We start from the raw sequence: 15099 nt of genomic DNA, 5'->3' as shown, positions 1-15099 counted from the left end.
TAGTTAACAGCTTTGACTTAACAGTAGACTGTATATAGGGAATTGCAACTTTAAAGTGCAAGCTGTATTAAGTATCTTCTTTAATAAACAGATTGATACTGAGTGAGTGAGTGAGTGAGTGAGTGAGTGAGTGAGTATTCCCTTCCTCCCTGCCCCCCAGAGAAACAGTGTTATAATGGGAGGTCAAGTCTCTTGCTGATTCTTGTAAGTCTGAAGCACTGTGTGACACCTAAAAATGCCTAAGCCTCTAGGTCCAACATTTTATGGGAAAACACATGCAGAGTTTTCATCTGAGATGTCAAAACAACCCCTTGTCTCTCTTACCACCTGTATTCTAACCAGTAGAAATCAGAACTGGCTAGGAAAAAGAGATTTCAGGCAGTGAACAAAAACGAAAGAAAAAATTCTGCAACTGGATACTTCTCAGCCCGGTTTGACTATCTCCATAATTCCTATTTTTTCCTGAAGGAATCAGGAAATGTCCTGTCTCTGCTTTCAAGGAAAGAACTTATAGTTCCTAGACAGAGTTTATCTCCTTCCCAGAGCCACTGCAGAAAAAAGAGCACTCACTCCTACTGAATCCCCATTCTCAACACTTATGATTTGTAAAGCAAGCAATTAAATAAGAGTAGTGTGTTTTGAGAGTCAACAAGAACAAGACATTTGAGGGGCACCTGGGCGGCTCAGTCAGTTGAGTGTCTGGCTCTTGATTTCGACTCAGGTCATGAACGAAGGGTTGTGGGATCGAGCCCCGTGTTGGGCTCCACACTGAGCAAGGAGCCTGCTTAGGATTCCCTCTCTCTCTCTGTCTCCCTCTGCCCTTCCCCCATTCTCTCTCTAAAATAAAAAAATTTTAAAAAAACATTAAAAAAAGAACAACACATTTGAAAAGGATGGGTTGAAAATATAAGAGGAAGAGAGACAGAAAAATTAAATGTTTGGGTCCTTGAGAAGAGAGGAGAAAATGAGATACACTCTATGTAGAAATTATATACCAGCAACAAGTGGGGACCTGGCAGTAAGTTAAAAAGGTTTTCTTCTCCCACCCCTTTTCCTTTACTTCAGTGAAAGTTAAAGACATACACAGATGTATAATCAGAGAGACCAAGACAGAGCTGAGTAGATAAGAAACATAATACAATCGATCTACATTTTAGAGTGATACCTAGCATAGAGACATTTTCATAGAACTACTAGACATTTTCTTGTCTTCTCATGGGCACTTAAAATCATAAAACATTAATGTAGGAGTTTCCATATCAATTAAGGATAAAATTATGAAATTTTAAAATTTAAGATTTAAAACAATAATCTTATTTTGTATCTTATATATTAATAGCTGTTATATAGTAAATATCTGCCATTGCTAGAGACTAATACATAATACAGTCTTTTACTGTGATTTGGTTTTGAATGATTTCTTATATTAAAAATTAATTCAGAACTACCTGAAAGAGAGGCTACCCAAACAGTATCAAGAATACTTCAACAAATTGCAAAGAAGCCTGGCTGTGACTGTACTTCAACTCAATCCTATCTACCTAATTCAACTCATGAGTGTTTTGTCTTCAACGAAACAAAATTACCAAAATATTAAGGCTGTATTACCTTCATAATGTTAACTAAATCTGTTTGATAGTAGCGATCCTGGTGTGCATTTGCTGCTGCTAATGTAAGAAGATAATCATTTCTTGCGTGGGTAGCTTTGGAATTACATTCAGATCGCCGGGCTTTTAACTAAAACATAGTAAAAGAAAAAAAAAAATCAATGCAAAATGACACTGAACTGTAAAATATAGGAGGATACCATTCTTAGCTGGCAATTAATGACTCCCCAAAAAGAGTAAAGGTAACCACGTGGAGAAATATTCATACACATAAAAAATACCCAACACTAGGTGCACCTGGCTGGCTCAATCAGTGGAGCAGGTGACTCTTGATCACAGGGTTGTGAGTTCGAGCTCTACATGTGGCACACAATTTACTTAAATAAAAATTTTTTAAAAAAATTCAACGCTATTAAGAAATTAAATAAATGGTGATTAGCACTATTATACATGGTAAGAGTGTTTTTACATATTTATTATTTCCATTTAACATACTTCCAAGGCTTTTCAGGAAACTTCAATATATTTTGCTCATTTTATTCAGATGGGAAAAGAAAGGTTCCCAAACTAAGTAAGTACCTTATCTTCAAAGACATGGGTAAATCTGTAAGAGTTAGAAAAGTTTTTAAAAAAATCAACACTTGTCATGTGCCAAAAGAACTGTGTGCTAGTTGGGATCCTGAAAGCCAAGGCGGGTTACTATACTTTACTTATCATGTATCCACAGCTTGAGTGTCCCACAGAAAAGTCTCACTTGCACTGGCCCAGAGTATTTGCTCAAGGATGTAAATACGAATGAAATAGATTTTGTAGAGATTTTCTAGAGCCCGTGGACTAAGAGTTATAGAAAATAGGCTACCTAAGCAGGTAAGGCATAGAAACTCCTATCCCTGAACCAATCTTGACAAGCAAATGGTGTCCAAACTACTGACTTTGGTTCATGGGGTGAAAAACTTCCATGAACTGGGAAGAAACTTCTTCCCTAAGTTAAAGACTTTAATAGCTTCTCTAAGTTTGGTGGAAATAACTGACTTCAACCCTCAAATAAACCAATTTTTTAAAATAACCTAAGGTTTCTCAATTGTGAAATAAAGTTTTCAAAAACTTACCTTTACACTTGCCTTCTGTAAACTGATTCTTGATTGAAAAAGACTAAGTTTAGATCTATAATAAAACAGGAAATAGTATGTTTAATAAAATTATAAAATTCTATCATATTAAACTTATTATTATAATTCCAAACTTTTTAAAAATGACACTTTTCCACAACACTATTCCAAAAGAGAACTAACGAATGGAAAACCAAGAGCAATGACTATTTTCCTTTATTTTACTACAGGAAGAATATTGTAGTGCAACAAAAAATATTGGGATATTTAATAAAAATATCCTGAATGACAAATATACAATTTGACAAATCCAGTATACTGGTGTCTCTTAATAAACAAGAGTCATGAAACTACAGGTTATTTCCATTATACAATTTCGCACACTTTAGTTCCTATAAGAAAGCTTAAGGAAGCCTAGGGATAACCAATCTATGAAGGCAAAAATTAGCAGGCTTTCAGGGCCATGTGCAATATGCTGTAACAACACCTGCAATGCAATCTACAGTATGATATTTTTGGGCTCTTGAAAGTCCTTAATTCCATTTTTTCTCCCATTAAAAGTCCTTGTGTTTTTACTCACTTGGAACAGGAGAAACTTAACAGAGAACCATGGGGGAGGGGAAGGGGAAAAATAGTTAAGGAGAGGGAGGGAGGCAAACCATAAGAGACTCTTAAATACTGAGAACAAACTAAGGGTTGATGGGGGTGGGGGAGACAGGACAAGGGGTGGTGGGCATGGAGAAAGGCACTTGTTGGGATGAGCACTGGGTGTTATATGGAAATCAACTTGACAATAAACTATAAAAAATAAAAATAAAATTTTTTTTAAAAAGTCCTTGTTTGGGTGCCTGTCTGTGTGCTCTCTCCACTGTTAATATAGTATTTAGAACACAGTGAGAAAGTCCTTGTTCTCTCTGCCCTATATGATTTTGTTCTATTTAATCTTCTCCCATTCTGGTGTCCTGATTTCTCTCAATCTCTTTTAGTTTGGGAAGGAAACAATAATCCAACAAAATGCTGGTCTCACCCAGACAACTAGAGATAACCAGAGGGAGAAAGTCAACCAACACTAAGGAATGACCAACACTCCCACGACCAGTGACTTTTGAAGCGTCAGTGTTTGTCTTGACTGCAGTGTCATGGTGATTGCCATGGGAGAATTCAGGACATGTGCTAGAAGCTATGCCATAACACGAAGTCAAGGTGCAGACCACTTGGGAATGGAAGGTGCAGCGAGCCAGTCTCTGTACAGCAAATGCAAGGAGGATAGCAAAAGCAGCCTATGACCTTTCTAACAAAAGAGAAACAGAGATGTTCACATACGCATCCTAACTACTTCCCCACATTAATTTGGGAGAGCCTGTTCAAGATAAAAAAAAGACTAGGGTATCCTGGATTCTCATTTTTTATTGTAGTCATTATCTAAATAGTCTGAGTTGCACCTGGATTTTCCAATATAAGGTTTTAAGTTTCTAGTTTCTGTTTCATTTGCTAATCCTCATATAATTCTTGTGTGGTACTTAAGAAGGTATTATTAATAGAAATAATACAGTTCCTGGGGCGCCTGGGAGGCTCAGTCTGTTAAGCATTCGACCTCAGCTCAGGTCATGATCTCACAGTTTGTGGGTTTGAGCCCCGTGTCAGGCTCTGTACTGACAGCTTGGAGCCTAGAGCCTGCTTCAGATTCTGTGTCTCCTCCTCCCTCTGCCCCCCAACTCCTGTTTGTGTTCCCCCTTCTCTCTCTCTCTCAAAAATAAACATTAAAAATAAGAAAAATGCAGTTCCTGTGCTCAAAAATTATGATCTATAATAAATTAGATATATACAAAAATTGAATTGTATTGCACATTCCTCTTCATCTTCATACTTCCAAATGTTAATTAATGTTCCTTAGGGTCTCAAACTCAATTTCTCATCTTATATATGATTTCATCCCTATCGCTATCATCTGATAGGCAATCAGCTCTGAAACCAAGATCTTCAGGCCCTATTCTCATCTGAGAGTTAGATATTTGGGCCCCTACCAAATTTATTCACCTCTATGTCCTATAGGCTCTTTAGAACCTACATATGCAAAATGGGACTCATTCTTCCCTTCAAATGGTATCCCTCTTCCTTATGCGCTCAGTCCTAATGTGCACATCTTACCGTCTGTCAAATCACCTACTGAAACTACATGTAGTCTAGTTTTCACTTCCCCTTTCTGATCCTCCTTCCCAACTTCTTCAAGATTCTGTGGAAACACCACTTCTTCTATAAAGGTTTCTTTTTTTGTTACACAAAATGAATCTATTTTCTAGGCTCACAAAACAGTGTTTTCACACAATTACAGTAAATAAGCATGTTAGTTACTGAGTGACATTAGTCACTTAATTTCTTTGAATTTGCTGTGAATAAACAAATCATAACGTTACTTTTAAACACATTTGTCTTTAATTCTAGGCTTTACATTTCTTAAGGAAACAAAGCTTATCTTACTCATCTTTGTACTCACAGCAACCAGTATAATTATTCAATAAATGTTTAGTGAGTGAATGAAGATAAAGAGACATTTCTTACTCTATAGTTGAATGAATCTTTCAGAGAAGTTACACACTGAGTTAAAATGTCTTATCTGCTACAACCCCTTTGAATTTGGACCATATAAGAAGGCAGTTTCTTGAGATCAGCATCTGTGAATTAGACCCTGTCAAATCCAGACTTCTTAGGAACAGCCTTGCAATCGTTCTCATTTATACTGTGTGGCCCTTAGCTAAAGTAGGTATTTATATATGCTCTACAAATCTGTCAACTCTCTGTTCTGGAATCCCTGAGAGTTTTAAAAAACAAATTCATAAAAACCACTAGGACAGGAAATTCCTGTTAGAGATCATCTAATCTAAATCCTTCAGGTCTTATTGGGAAGATAGGTTCATTGATTCTATGAAAGTATAGGAAATATTTGTATGCTCACAAAAAAAATCATTAAAACAATAAACTAAATTAGGGAAATGTTAAATATGTTTTCCAGTAACATTAAGTACTTCATGAGTATTCATCTGTCATCCTTTGGTACTAAATAAACTTTCGAGGATACGCTAAATTTTCACAAGAGGCTTATGAGATTGCTTAACTTCTTGCAGATAAAAGCATATTAAAGAACCTCGCCCACTAATTGCTAGTCTGTACAAGTGTTCATAACCTTTCTGATTTCATGATTAGGAGTTCAGAGTCCTAGACTTTGCATTAAATGGGAATCTCAGCTCTCCTCACTCTTTGGAGTATCATTCCTTGACACAGGTTTATTTTTTCTCAAAACCTTTTTATCTTTCCTCAACTTGTCATAGCAAAAATCTCTACTGCTTGTTGTATATCTCTTTTAATTACCAATTGCCAGTTCCTTCTGTACCAAATGACGATTTCTTTTTTCCTAATTATTCTCAAAATAAAGGACTTATAAGTCACATATATTAAAAGTAAAATTCACACAGTTGCTAAGGCCCACATTTAAAAAGTCTATGTATTAGAACTTCACATAAAAGAGAAACTGTGCCCGGGTCTGGGTTTCTATACTGAGGTTAGTGCTCTTACTTATTTGACATGCCAAGGTCCTTCAATGGCATGCTGAGGATCAGCGATTTCCAACTACAACTCATTTAGAGTGTAGCATGAAAAAAATGAGGCTCTTAAATTCTGATATTCAGATATCATAGCAACTTCAACAGGCTTTTGCTAAGTTTTCAATACAATGTTCATTTGTCTTCTTTCCTTTTCAAAATTCAATTGAAAGTGAAAACTGATCAAACATACTCTTATTGCTATATTAACTTAAATGAGATCAGCCAACATAAAAGAAAAATTTGAAAGTATGTACCATTTATAGGTCAGACAAAACCAACATAACCTAAGAATGAGTCTATGCCCTATATTAATAGAAAACAAAGTACTGGCAAAAATAACATTTATTTGCATAATTACTTTTTCAGAAATGCTAAAACACATACTTTGCCTCGATGTCAGCTTTCTCCCGTACTGCATGAGCCATCTGTTCAGTCTCAAAGTACTTCTTTTTGCCTTTAGCTAAATCTTTCACCGTCTCTTGTAATTCAGTTTGGATCTTCGTCAACTGGTCCACACACTTAAAATACAAAGTGCAAATATTATGATATTAGTTTTCAGGCTTACAGAAAATGAATTTGTCCTAAGGACTATATACCATGCCCTCAGGATGGAAACCCAGGAGAAAAATCAGCACTTTTAGTCTCCTTCAAATTGCAAATTAAAATCTAGTGAACAGCTGGTACTCCCATCTCAAGTAAGGTATTGAATACTGTTCCAGTTTGCTTACAACTCTGCTTTGAGAAATAACCTCAGTGCCACTGATGACTGACAGTAAGGTAAGGCAAAAGAAGAGCAACAATGAAAATGCTTTTATTGTTGGAGATATCATGGCACTAAAGGCAAAAGGATAAAGCAATTCTGTATTTCTTCATAATCCTTGTACGGGGGCCCTGCTAATCTTCTCTGTATCATTCCAATTTTAGTATATGTGCTGCCAAAGCGAGCACTCTTCATAATCTTAATAAAGTCTCTATATGCTTGGGGAACTGTTGGTGTAAAGGTAGTTAAAAATTCTACTCTGGGAAAGAAGGAGTGAAATCTGACAAGTTGAGCATTAAGTCCAAGATGAAAAAGAGAAGCAAGAAACCCGGGTACCACATAACAGTTACTACACTTAAAATTACTGCCAGCTCAATTCTTTGGATACATATATATACCCTGGGAGAAGGGACAGACACAATTAACTCGAAGAAATATTTAATCAATAAATTCTTATCACTGGGGCCAAAGTAACAATGCTTTGGAACTCTTCTGGATATCCAAAGGGGAAACACTTTTCACAGTTTGAAACAAACCACTGCAAAGTTTTACCAGCCTGAGACCAATTCAGGGAAGCCCTCACTGAAAAACTTCTGAGCCTGAAATAGTATTTAGTGGAGACTGACAAAAAACTCAGCAAAGTAGGAGGAGACATTGGTGAGGGACTACTGTGCCAGGCTGAACAGCATGGAGTAGAGCAAGGACACTGGAACAGCACGGATAAAATACAAACTTACACGTGTGACATACAGGCTAGACTTTCCCAGAAATTATTAGGTGTTAAGAAAGGGACAACTTTGGGGCGCCTGGGTGGCTCAGTCAGTTGAGCATCCAACTTCAGCTCAGGTCATGATCTCACAGTTCATAGGTTCGAGTCCCATGTCAGGCTCTGTGCTGACAGCTCAGAGCCTGGGGCCTGCTTTAGATTCTGTGTCTCTCTTTCCCTGCCCCTCTGCCACTTGTGCTCTCTCTTGAAAATAAATAAATAAACATTAAAAAAAAATAAAAAGAAAGGAACTACTTTACAAGAAGTACAAAACCTGGAAGGTTCTCTATGGGGATATTTATTGAGCACTTATCAAGTTTCAGGCTGTGAATAAAGGGTTAAAAAGCCACCTTTTTCTCCTCTGCATGAAAAGTGGACCCTTGCTTAACTTTCTAGGTCTGTGTTTCAACAGAAACGTGATGAAGACACAATGTCAACTGTGTTATTTGGCAACACTGCTTATGAACCTGATAGGCAAATTGCATCAAAGTACAAATGAACTATAAATATCTGGCAGAGAAGCCCTAGCTTTAGGCTTTTGAGAGTATGGTGATTCCTGTGTCTGGATGTGTCCTTCGCATAGACTTTGGAAGCTCTGTCTGTAAAGTTGTAATAAAAGCTTTTAGTCTCCGCTAGGGCCTGTGGCTACCCTACAGTGAGTACATGTGAGTCTCATTCTCTTGCCCTAGACCTCTTACCTGAGGAACCAAACAGAGTAACTGTGGCTGGCTATGTAGACTGAGGCATACAACGATGAAAGAACTAAATATACTAGTGCTAGAGGCTGCCCTGCTGGTGTACTGTGTTCCCTGTTCTAACGTCCTTCTAAGTAAGCCTCATGCCAGGTATGGCCTACGATAATCATGACAGTCTCAATGTTTAGTTACACTTAAGAAGACTCCCTATGGGCACGCATAGGCAGAATGCACTAAGTTTGTACTTTATAAATATTATCATATTTACTTTTCCAAATGACTCTGGTGAAAGTACTCATACTAGTCCTATTTTAAGATAAGGAAATAGACTTAAAGAGGTTAAATAATTTACCCAAAGTCAGATAGTGGGAAAATGATGCTGTCATTTACCATGTAATCCATTACAGTACATACTCATTTTGTGAAGATCATATTTTTAAAGTCTCATGTAGAGATACTTTATCTTAAAATAGTAAAAAATAATGCCATGACAACCTGACACTCCCGCAGAAAAGTGCTAAACATCCCAATAATGCCACGTTTGCAGCTGTGGAGAGCACAGAAAGTGTTCTATGACTTTAGTTAGATTACTAAGAACCAAAAACTAGGGCATGGTCTGAAAAATACAACCATGTTTAATGGGAAAATGAGATGGATTATTTAAAAGAGGAATGAGGTATAAGGCATTTAAAACCAAAATGTTCATCCAAAACAACAGAGCTTGACATCTCAGAAAAACTAATCAATGAAGAAGGGAAGCTCAAAACCCTGTGGTAATTTACATGCACTAAAAGGGTCTGCTAAATTGAGTGTTTTGAGAGGAAACTAAGCACAATAGGTCAAAGCTTTTCATGGGGGATTGCACATAATGTGGCTAGGATATCAGAATACTCACGCAAAGTGAATACCATGGGCACCTGAGAACTATGTGCATACATGTGCACAGACCCACACACGGCCACTCACTGCTCACTTCCCTACCATTGAAGAATAAGATGTATCTCTTAGACCTGATTACTTAATTCATTTTCATCTATAAAAGGCTACTAATTAAATTACTTTCTATACATATGACAGCATCAGGCAGAACTTATAGTTCATATTTTTGAAAGATTTCTCGAAAATATCACCAGAAAACTCAGGGTGATTCTGTTCTTGTTTTTTCTTTCCCTTTACATAAGTTTCTAAGATACTGTTCATCAAATAATATTAGATAGATAGCCTATGTGTACAATGAAGAGACCTTTTGGGATATATTCTTCCTTAGCATTCAGTAAATCCTTAACTAAATGTTTTCCATTACCAAAATTAACTGTTTCAACTGAGAGTAATTTGAGTTTTCATCAAAGGAAAGAGCTCCGCACATAGCAAAACAAAGGCACACCTCATTTTATTGCACTTTGCTTTCCTTTGCTGCATATATTGCATTTTTAACAAATTGAAGGTTCAAGACTTTAATGGAAGAACTGTAGATGTGGTGGAAATAGCAAGAGAACTAGAATCTGACGTAGAGTCTGAAGATGTGACTGAATTGCTGCAATCTCAGGATAAAACTTGAATGGACAGGAAACTGCTTCTTAGGAATGAGCAAAGAACGTGGTTTCTCGAGAAGGAATCTACTCCAAGTGAAGACTATTGAAATGACAACAAAATTTAGAATACTATGTAATTTTAGTTGATAAAGCAGCAGCAGGATTTGAGAGGATTGCTTCTAATTGTCAAAGAAGTTCTACTGTGGGTAAAATGCACCATCAGGCACTACAGAGAAATTATGTGTGAAAGGAAGAGTCAATGGATGCAGCAAACTTCATTGTTGTCTTATTTTAAGAAATTGCCACAGCTGCACCATCCTTCAGCACATACTGCCCTACCCTGATCAGCAGAAGCCACCAACATCAAGGCAAGACCCTCTATCAGCAATAAGATTATGACTCACTGAAAATTCAGATAATAGATAGCATTTTTAGTAATAAAGTATTTTTAAATTAAGGTATGTATATTGTTTTTTTTAGACACAGCTACTGAACACTTATAGTCTACACGATAGTACAAACATTAACTTTTATATACACTTCAAACCAAACAATTCATTTGACTCACTTTACTGCAATATTTGCTTTATCATAGTGGTCTGAAACCAACCTACAATGTTTTTGAGATATGCCTGCACCAAAAATATTTATTACATACAAGTCATCAAACTTAATTTGCAAAGAAAAAGATTACCTAAGATTTCCTTTCCAAATTTAAAATAAATTTTTTCATAGGAATCCAGTTTTCTGAGATGGACTAAGTTACATATTTAAAAAGAAGCTTACTTAATAATGCCTATATGTTAAAAAAAAAAAAAAAAAGACTTAGTACAGTATAAGCCCAGCTCTTTACAAGAGTTATCAGCACTGGGGCACCTGGGTGGCTCAGTCGGTTAAGCGTCTGACTTCAGCTCGGGTCATGATCTCGCAGTTCATGGGTTCGAACCCCGTGTAGGGCTCTGTGCTGACAGCCAGCTAAGAGCCTGGAGCTTGATTCAGATTCTGTGTCTCCCTCTCTCTCTGCTCCTTCCCTGCTCACTCTTTCTCTCTCTCTCTCTCAGAAATAAATAAAACATTAAAAAAAAAAAGTTATCAGCACTAAGCAGACACAGAAATGAATGCACAAGTTTACATTAAGGATAAGGAATCATATAAAATGGTGACAAACTTGGATACTAGGGTTCTAGTGAAAAAATTAAAAGTATGATACCTAAAGAAGTATGGTATCTACCTTAGGATAGATATACTTGGCAATAACTTGAAGAGAGGAATAAAAATAAACAGCAACTGAAGCCAAAACATTATAGTCCTACAAACCAGTAGATTCTCTAACCCAGTAGTCATGTCCTAGAAATTCATTCTAAGAAAATAACTTCAAAGAAAAAACTTAATTTTTATTGCAGACTTAGTCGTAATGTCCAAAAACAAAGGTATGAGTAAAGTAGAATAATAAAAAATTCATTCAGATATTAAAAACAGTAAACATAATGATTGTATAGAAACATGCACAATTAATTGGGAAATAGAAGAAAATGAGATATCCTAAAAAATGATCAATGCATTAATCATAACTACCGCAAAAAACTAAGAAGATAAAAGGAGTAAGGGAATTAAGTAGTATACCAAGGTAAAGGAACTGTATGTATTTTTCTGTAAACTTTTTAAATATTAAAGTTCAAGTGTTTTTAAAAGATTGCATAGGATTTGGAATTAGGAAGTAGTATATTTAAGTTCCTGCTATGTTATTTACTACTAAGTCTCTTTAACATTTTTTAGCCTAGGTTTTATCATTTGTAAAATAATAAGATTTACATACCTAACAAGTTGATAGGAAAATCAAATGAGACTATAATGGATATGGTAGCTGTTTACAAACTCTAAAGTACTATCCCAATGTAAATCCCAAATACTTCAAAAAAACATAAACTCTAGTACGCATGAGAAAGATATGAACTAAAGTATTACTAATGAATCAATAAAATGATGGATGTTAATTAGACTTCTGGACTTAATGTGGTGATCATTTTGCAATATACACAAATATCGAATCATTACATTATACACCTGAAATTCATATGTTATGTCAATTATACCTCAATTTTTAAAAATGGCAAAAGTCTTAGATTATTATGGCTCTTGTTTTCGTTTATAGCAATTGCCAGCATACAGAAAATGATTTAGAAAAAGCTACAATATTATTGTCATTATAATCACAATGGTCAGACGTTTTATAGTTGTAACATGGCTGAATTTACCCCAAGTCTTAGAAAAGAAAATTGCCAAAATAGAGAAAAATTGAAAAAAAATTTAAATGTTTTTTAAAATTTATTACCGAGAGAGAGAGAGACAGACAGACAGACAGCATGAGCAGAGGAGGGTCAGAGAGATACGAAGACACAGATTCCAAAGCAGGCTCCAGGCTCTGAGCTAGCTGTCAGCACAGAGTCCAACACGGGGCTCGAACCCACAAATCCTGAGATCATGACCTGAGCCAAAGTTGGATGCTTAACTGACTGAGCCACCCTAGTGCCCCCAAAATAGAGAAAATTTTTAAAAGAATGTGAACATTAAAATGTGATTGAGAGAAAACAAAATTGGTTATGATAATGACAGAACAAGTTGTTTCAGACTACCTTCCTCTATTCTAGAAACTATAAAAGTTGGACAAAGAGGTTTTAAAAAGCTACCAGCACTAACGAGCAATAATACACATTGGTCTTACAGGACTATTATATATGGAAGAAGGGAAGCCCATAGGTAAGCTCTACATTTAAGGTGACTTTTTTCCTTAGGACTTTTGTCAAATCAGGGTGCAGAGAAACAGGCACTCTTATTAGATTAAGGAAACAAATATTGGAGTTTAAGGATACTACAAGAGGAAAAACTTGGGAGGCTAAATTCTGGAAAGAAGTAAGCTGTAGAGAATCAAGTCCAAAGATCTGTATACAATTTCCCCAAGTTAACCTCTAAATGGCATGTATGGGGTAAAACCCCAAAACATCTGGTAGAGTAGCTGAAAGGCTAATGAGCTGAGCAATTGCCAGAGGATCAGAGCAGCTAGATGATGTTAAGAAGACAGAGGTTAGAGTCAAGTCTTGTCAAAATAGAAGGGTTTTGGTAGGCACCCTATACTTAGAGTTAAAACTCTAGAAATATGGACAACGGTGAAACAGACCAGCCCTAAGAAAGACTAAAACCAGACCCTAACAGGACCAAGGTGATCTGACAGTATTCTATTTGCCTGCCAAAAAACTTAACTCTTTTTGGAAATAAAAAACATCTTCCAGAGCCTCTATAATTTTCATTCACAATGTCCAGCATTGTGAGGCATACTAAAACAGTTGACCCCAGTAACCCAAACCCAAGAAAAACAGTAAATGATAAAAAGAGGCCTTGGGATGCCTGGGTGGCTCAGTTGATTAAGTGTCTGACTCTCGATTTTGGTTCAGTCATGGTCTCACCATTTGTGGGACTGAGCCCCACATTGGGATCTGCACTGACAGTGCAGAGCCGCTCACACTCTATTTTCTCAAAATAAATAAATAAACTTTAAAAAAGAAAAAGGAGACCTATAGTGATTCAGACAGTGGAATCATGAACCATAAATTAGGAATAACTATTTTAGAGAGTAAAGGAAAAATATGGAGAACAACTGCACCAGAAACACATAACTAGTTTTTTAAAAATAAAATAAAAATTCTAGAACTGAAAAATACATTAAGACTCCAAAATATGTTTTAAAAGCAGATTAGAAATAGCAAAACAGAGTATTAGTGAACTGTAAGATACTGGTAGAAAATATTCAGACTAAAGTAAAGAAAGAAAAAAAAAGATGGAAATACAGAAAATGCATAAAAAGTACAAGAGTCATATGGTCAAATTCAAAAGGTCTGACAGCACAAAAGTTATAATGGGGAGGCAAATGGAATTACACTGTTGGAATATTTTTATATTGTGTCTAATGTAGTAAATACTTATTCCAGGTAAACTTTATTAAGTTAATTGAAAGTGTGGAGAATAGTGTAAGTACCAATTCCAGGTAAACTGGAATAAGTCAGAGAGGCACACTGGAATCTCTAGGGTAACTCGTATTAGAATAATACAAGATTATAAAATTAAAAAGCTAATAGTGGAGCAAAATTTGATAATAAAAAATACAACTGCGGTGCCTAGCTAACTCAGACAGTAGAGCATATGACTCTTCATCTCTAGATCATGAGTTCAAACACCATGTGGGGGGAAATATTATTTTTTAAAAAAGAAAAGAAAAATACAAGATTGTTCAGTGTCACTAATCATCAGGAAAATGCGAGTAAAAACCACAGTGAGATACTGCATACCATTAGGATAGTTATTATATACACATTAAAAAAAGATAATAAGCATTGGTGAAGTTGTGGAGAAACAGGAACCCTTATACACTGCTGGAAATGCAAAATGGTACAATAAGGAACACAGTATGGCAGTTCCTCAAAAAATTAAAAATAGAACTATCATACTGTGACGGAGCAATCCCACTTCTGAGTATTTATCCACAAGAATTGAAATCAGGTTCTCAAAAAGACATTAGCACCCCCATGTTCACAGCAGCACTATTCACAAAAGCCAAAGTAAGGAAACTACTTAAGTATTGAACAATGCATGAATGTATAAAAAATGTAGAATATATTCATAGTGGAGTATTATTCAGCCTTAAAAAAGAATGAAAACCTACAGACTCTAAACCCACATATTTCAATAATAACACTGAATGTAAATGGGCTGAATGTTCCAATCAAAAGACACAGGGTAGCACAATGGATTAAAAAACAAAATCCATCTATATGCTGTCTACAAGAAACTCATTTTAGACTGGAAGATACCTTCATATTAAAAGTAAGGGGATGAGAGGCAAACCATGAGAGACTCTTGAATGCTGACAAAAACTGAGGACTGATGGATGTGGGGGGAAGGGGGGGATGGGCATGGAGGAGGGCACTTTGGGGATGAGCACTGAGTGTTATGTGGAAAATAATTTGACAATAAACTATT

The 15099-nt window shown here is 36.0% G+C and overlaps 1 protein-coding gene and 1 non-coding gene across 2 annotated transcripts in view; both read right to left on the bottom strand.

Annotated features, from left to right (window-relative positions):
- The window catches only part of LOC120226887 (F-BAR and double SH3 domains protein 2-like), a gene marked incomplete at both ends in the record, with an annotated part of 82561 nt that overhangs the window by 49540 nt on the left and 17922 nt on the right, over positions 1 to 15099 (bottom strand). Inside the window, 3 exons of the mRNA XM_039225058.1 lie at positions 1609 to 1737; positions 2717 to 2771; positions 6700 to 6833. Of these exons, the coding sequence (XP_039080989.1) occupies positions 1609 to 1737; positions 2717 to 2771; positions 6700 to 6833 (318 nt within the window). The remainder of the gene's footprint in view (positions 1 to 1608; positions 1738 to 2716; positions 2772 to 6699; positions 6834 to 15099) is intronic.
- LOC120226889 lies at positions 7158 to 7263 on the bottom strand. The gene has a single exon (XR_005527114.1). It is a non-coding gene; the product is annotated as a U6 spliceosomal RNA (small nuclear RNA).

This window comes from Hyaena hyaena, unplaced genomic scaffold, assembly GCF_003009895.1.
Source record: "Hyaena hyaena isolate Hyena2069 unplaced genomic scaffold, ASM300989v1 scaffold_1887, whole genome shotgun sequence".
NCBI classification, from domain to species: Eukaryota; Metazoa; Chordata; class Mammalia; order Carnivora; family Hyaenidae; genus Hyaena; species Hyaena hyaena.
Note: the sequence above shows the minus strand (reverse complement) of the source record. Positions and strands in the feature narration are given on the sequence as shown.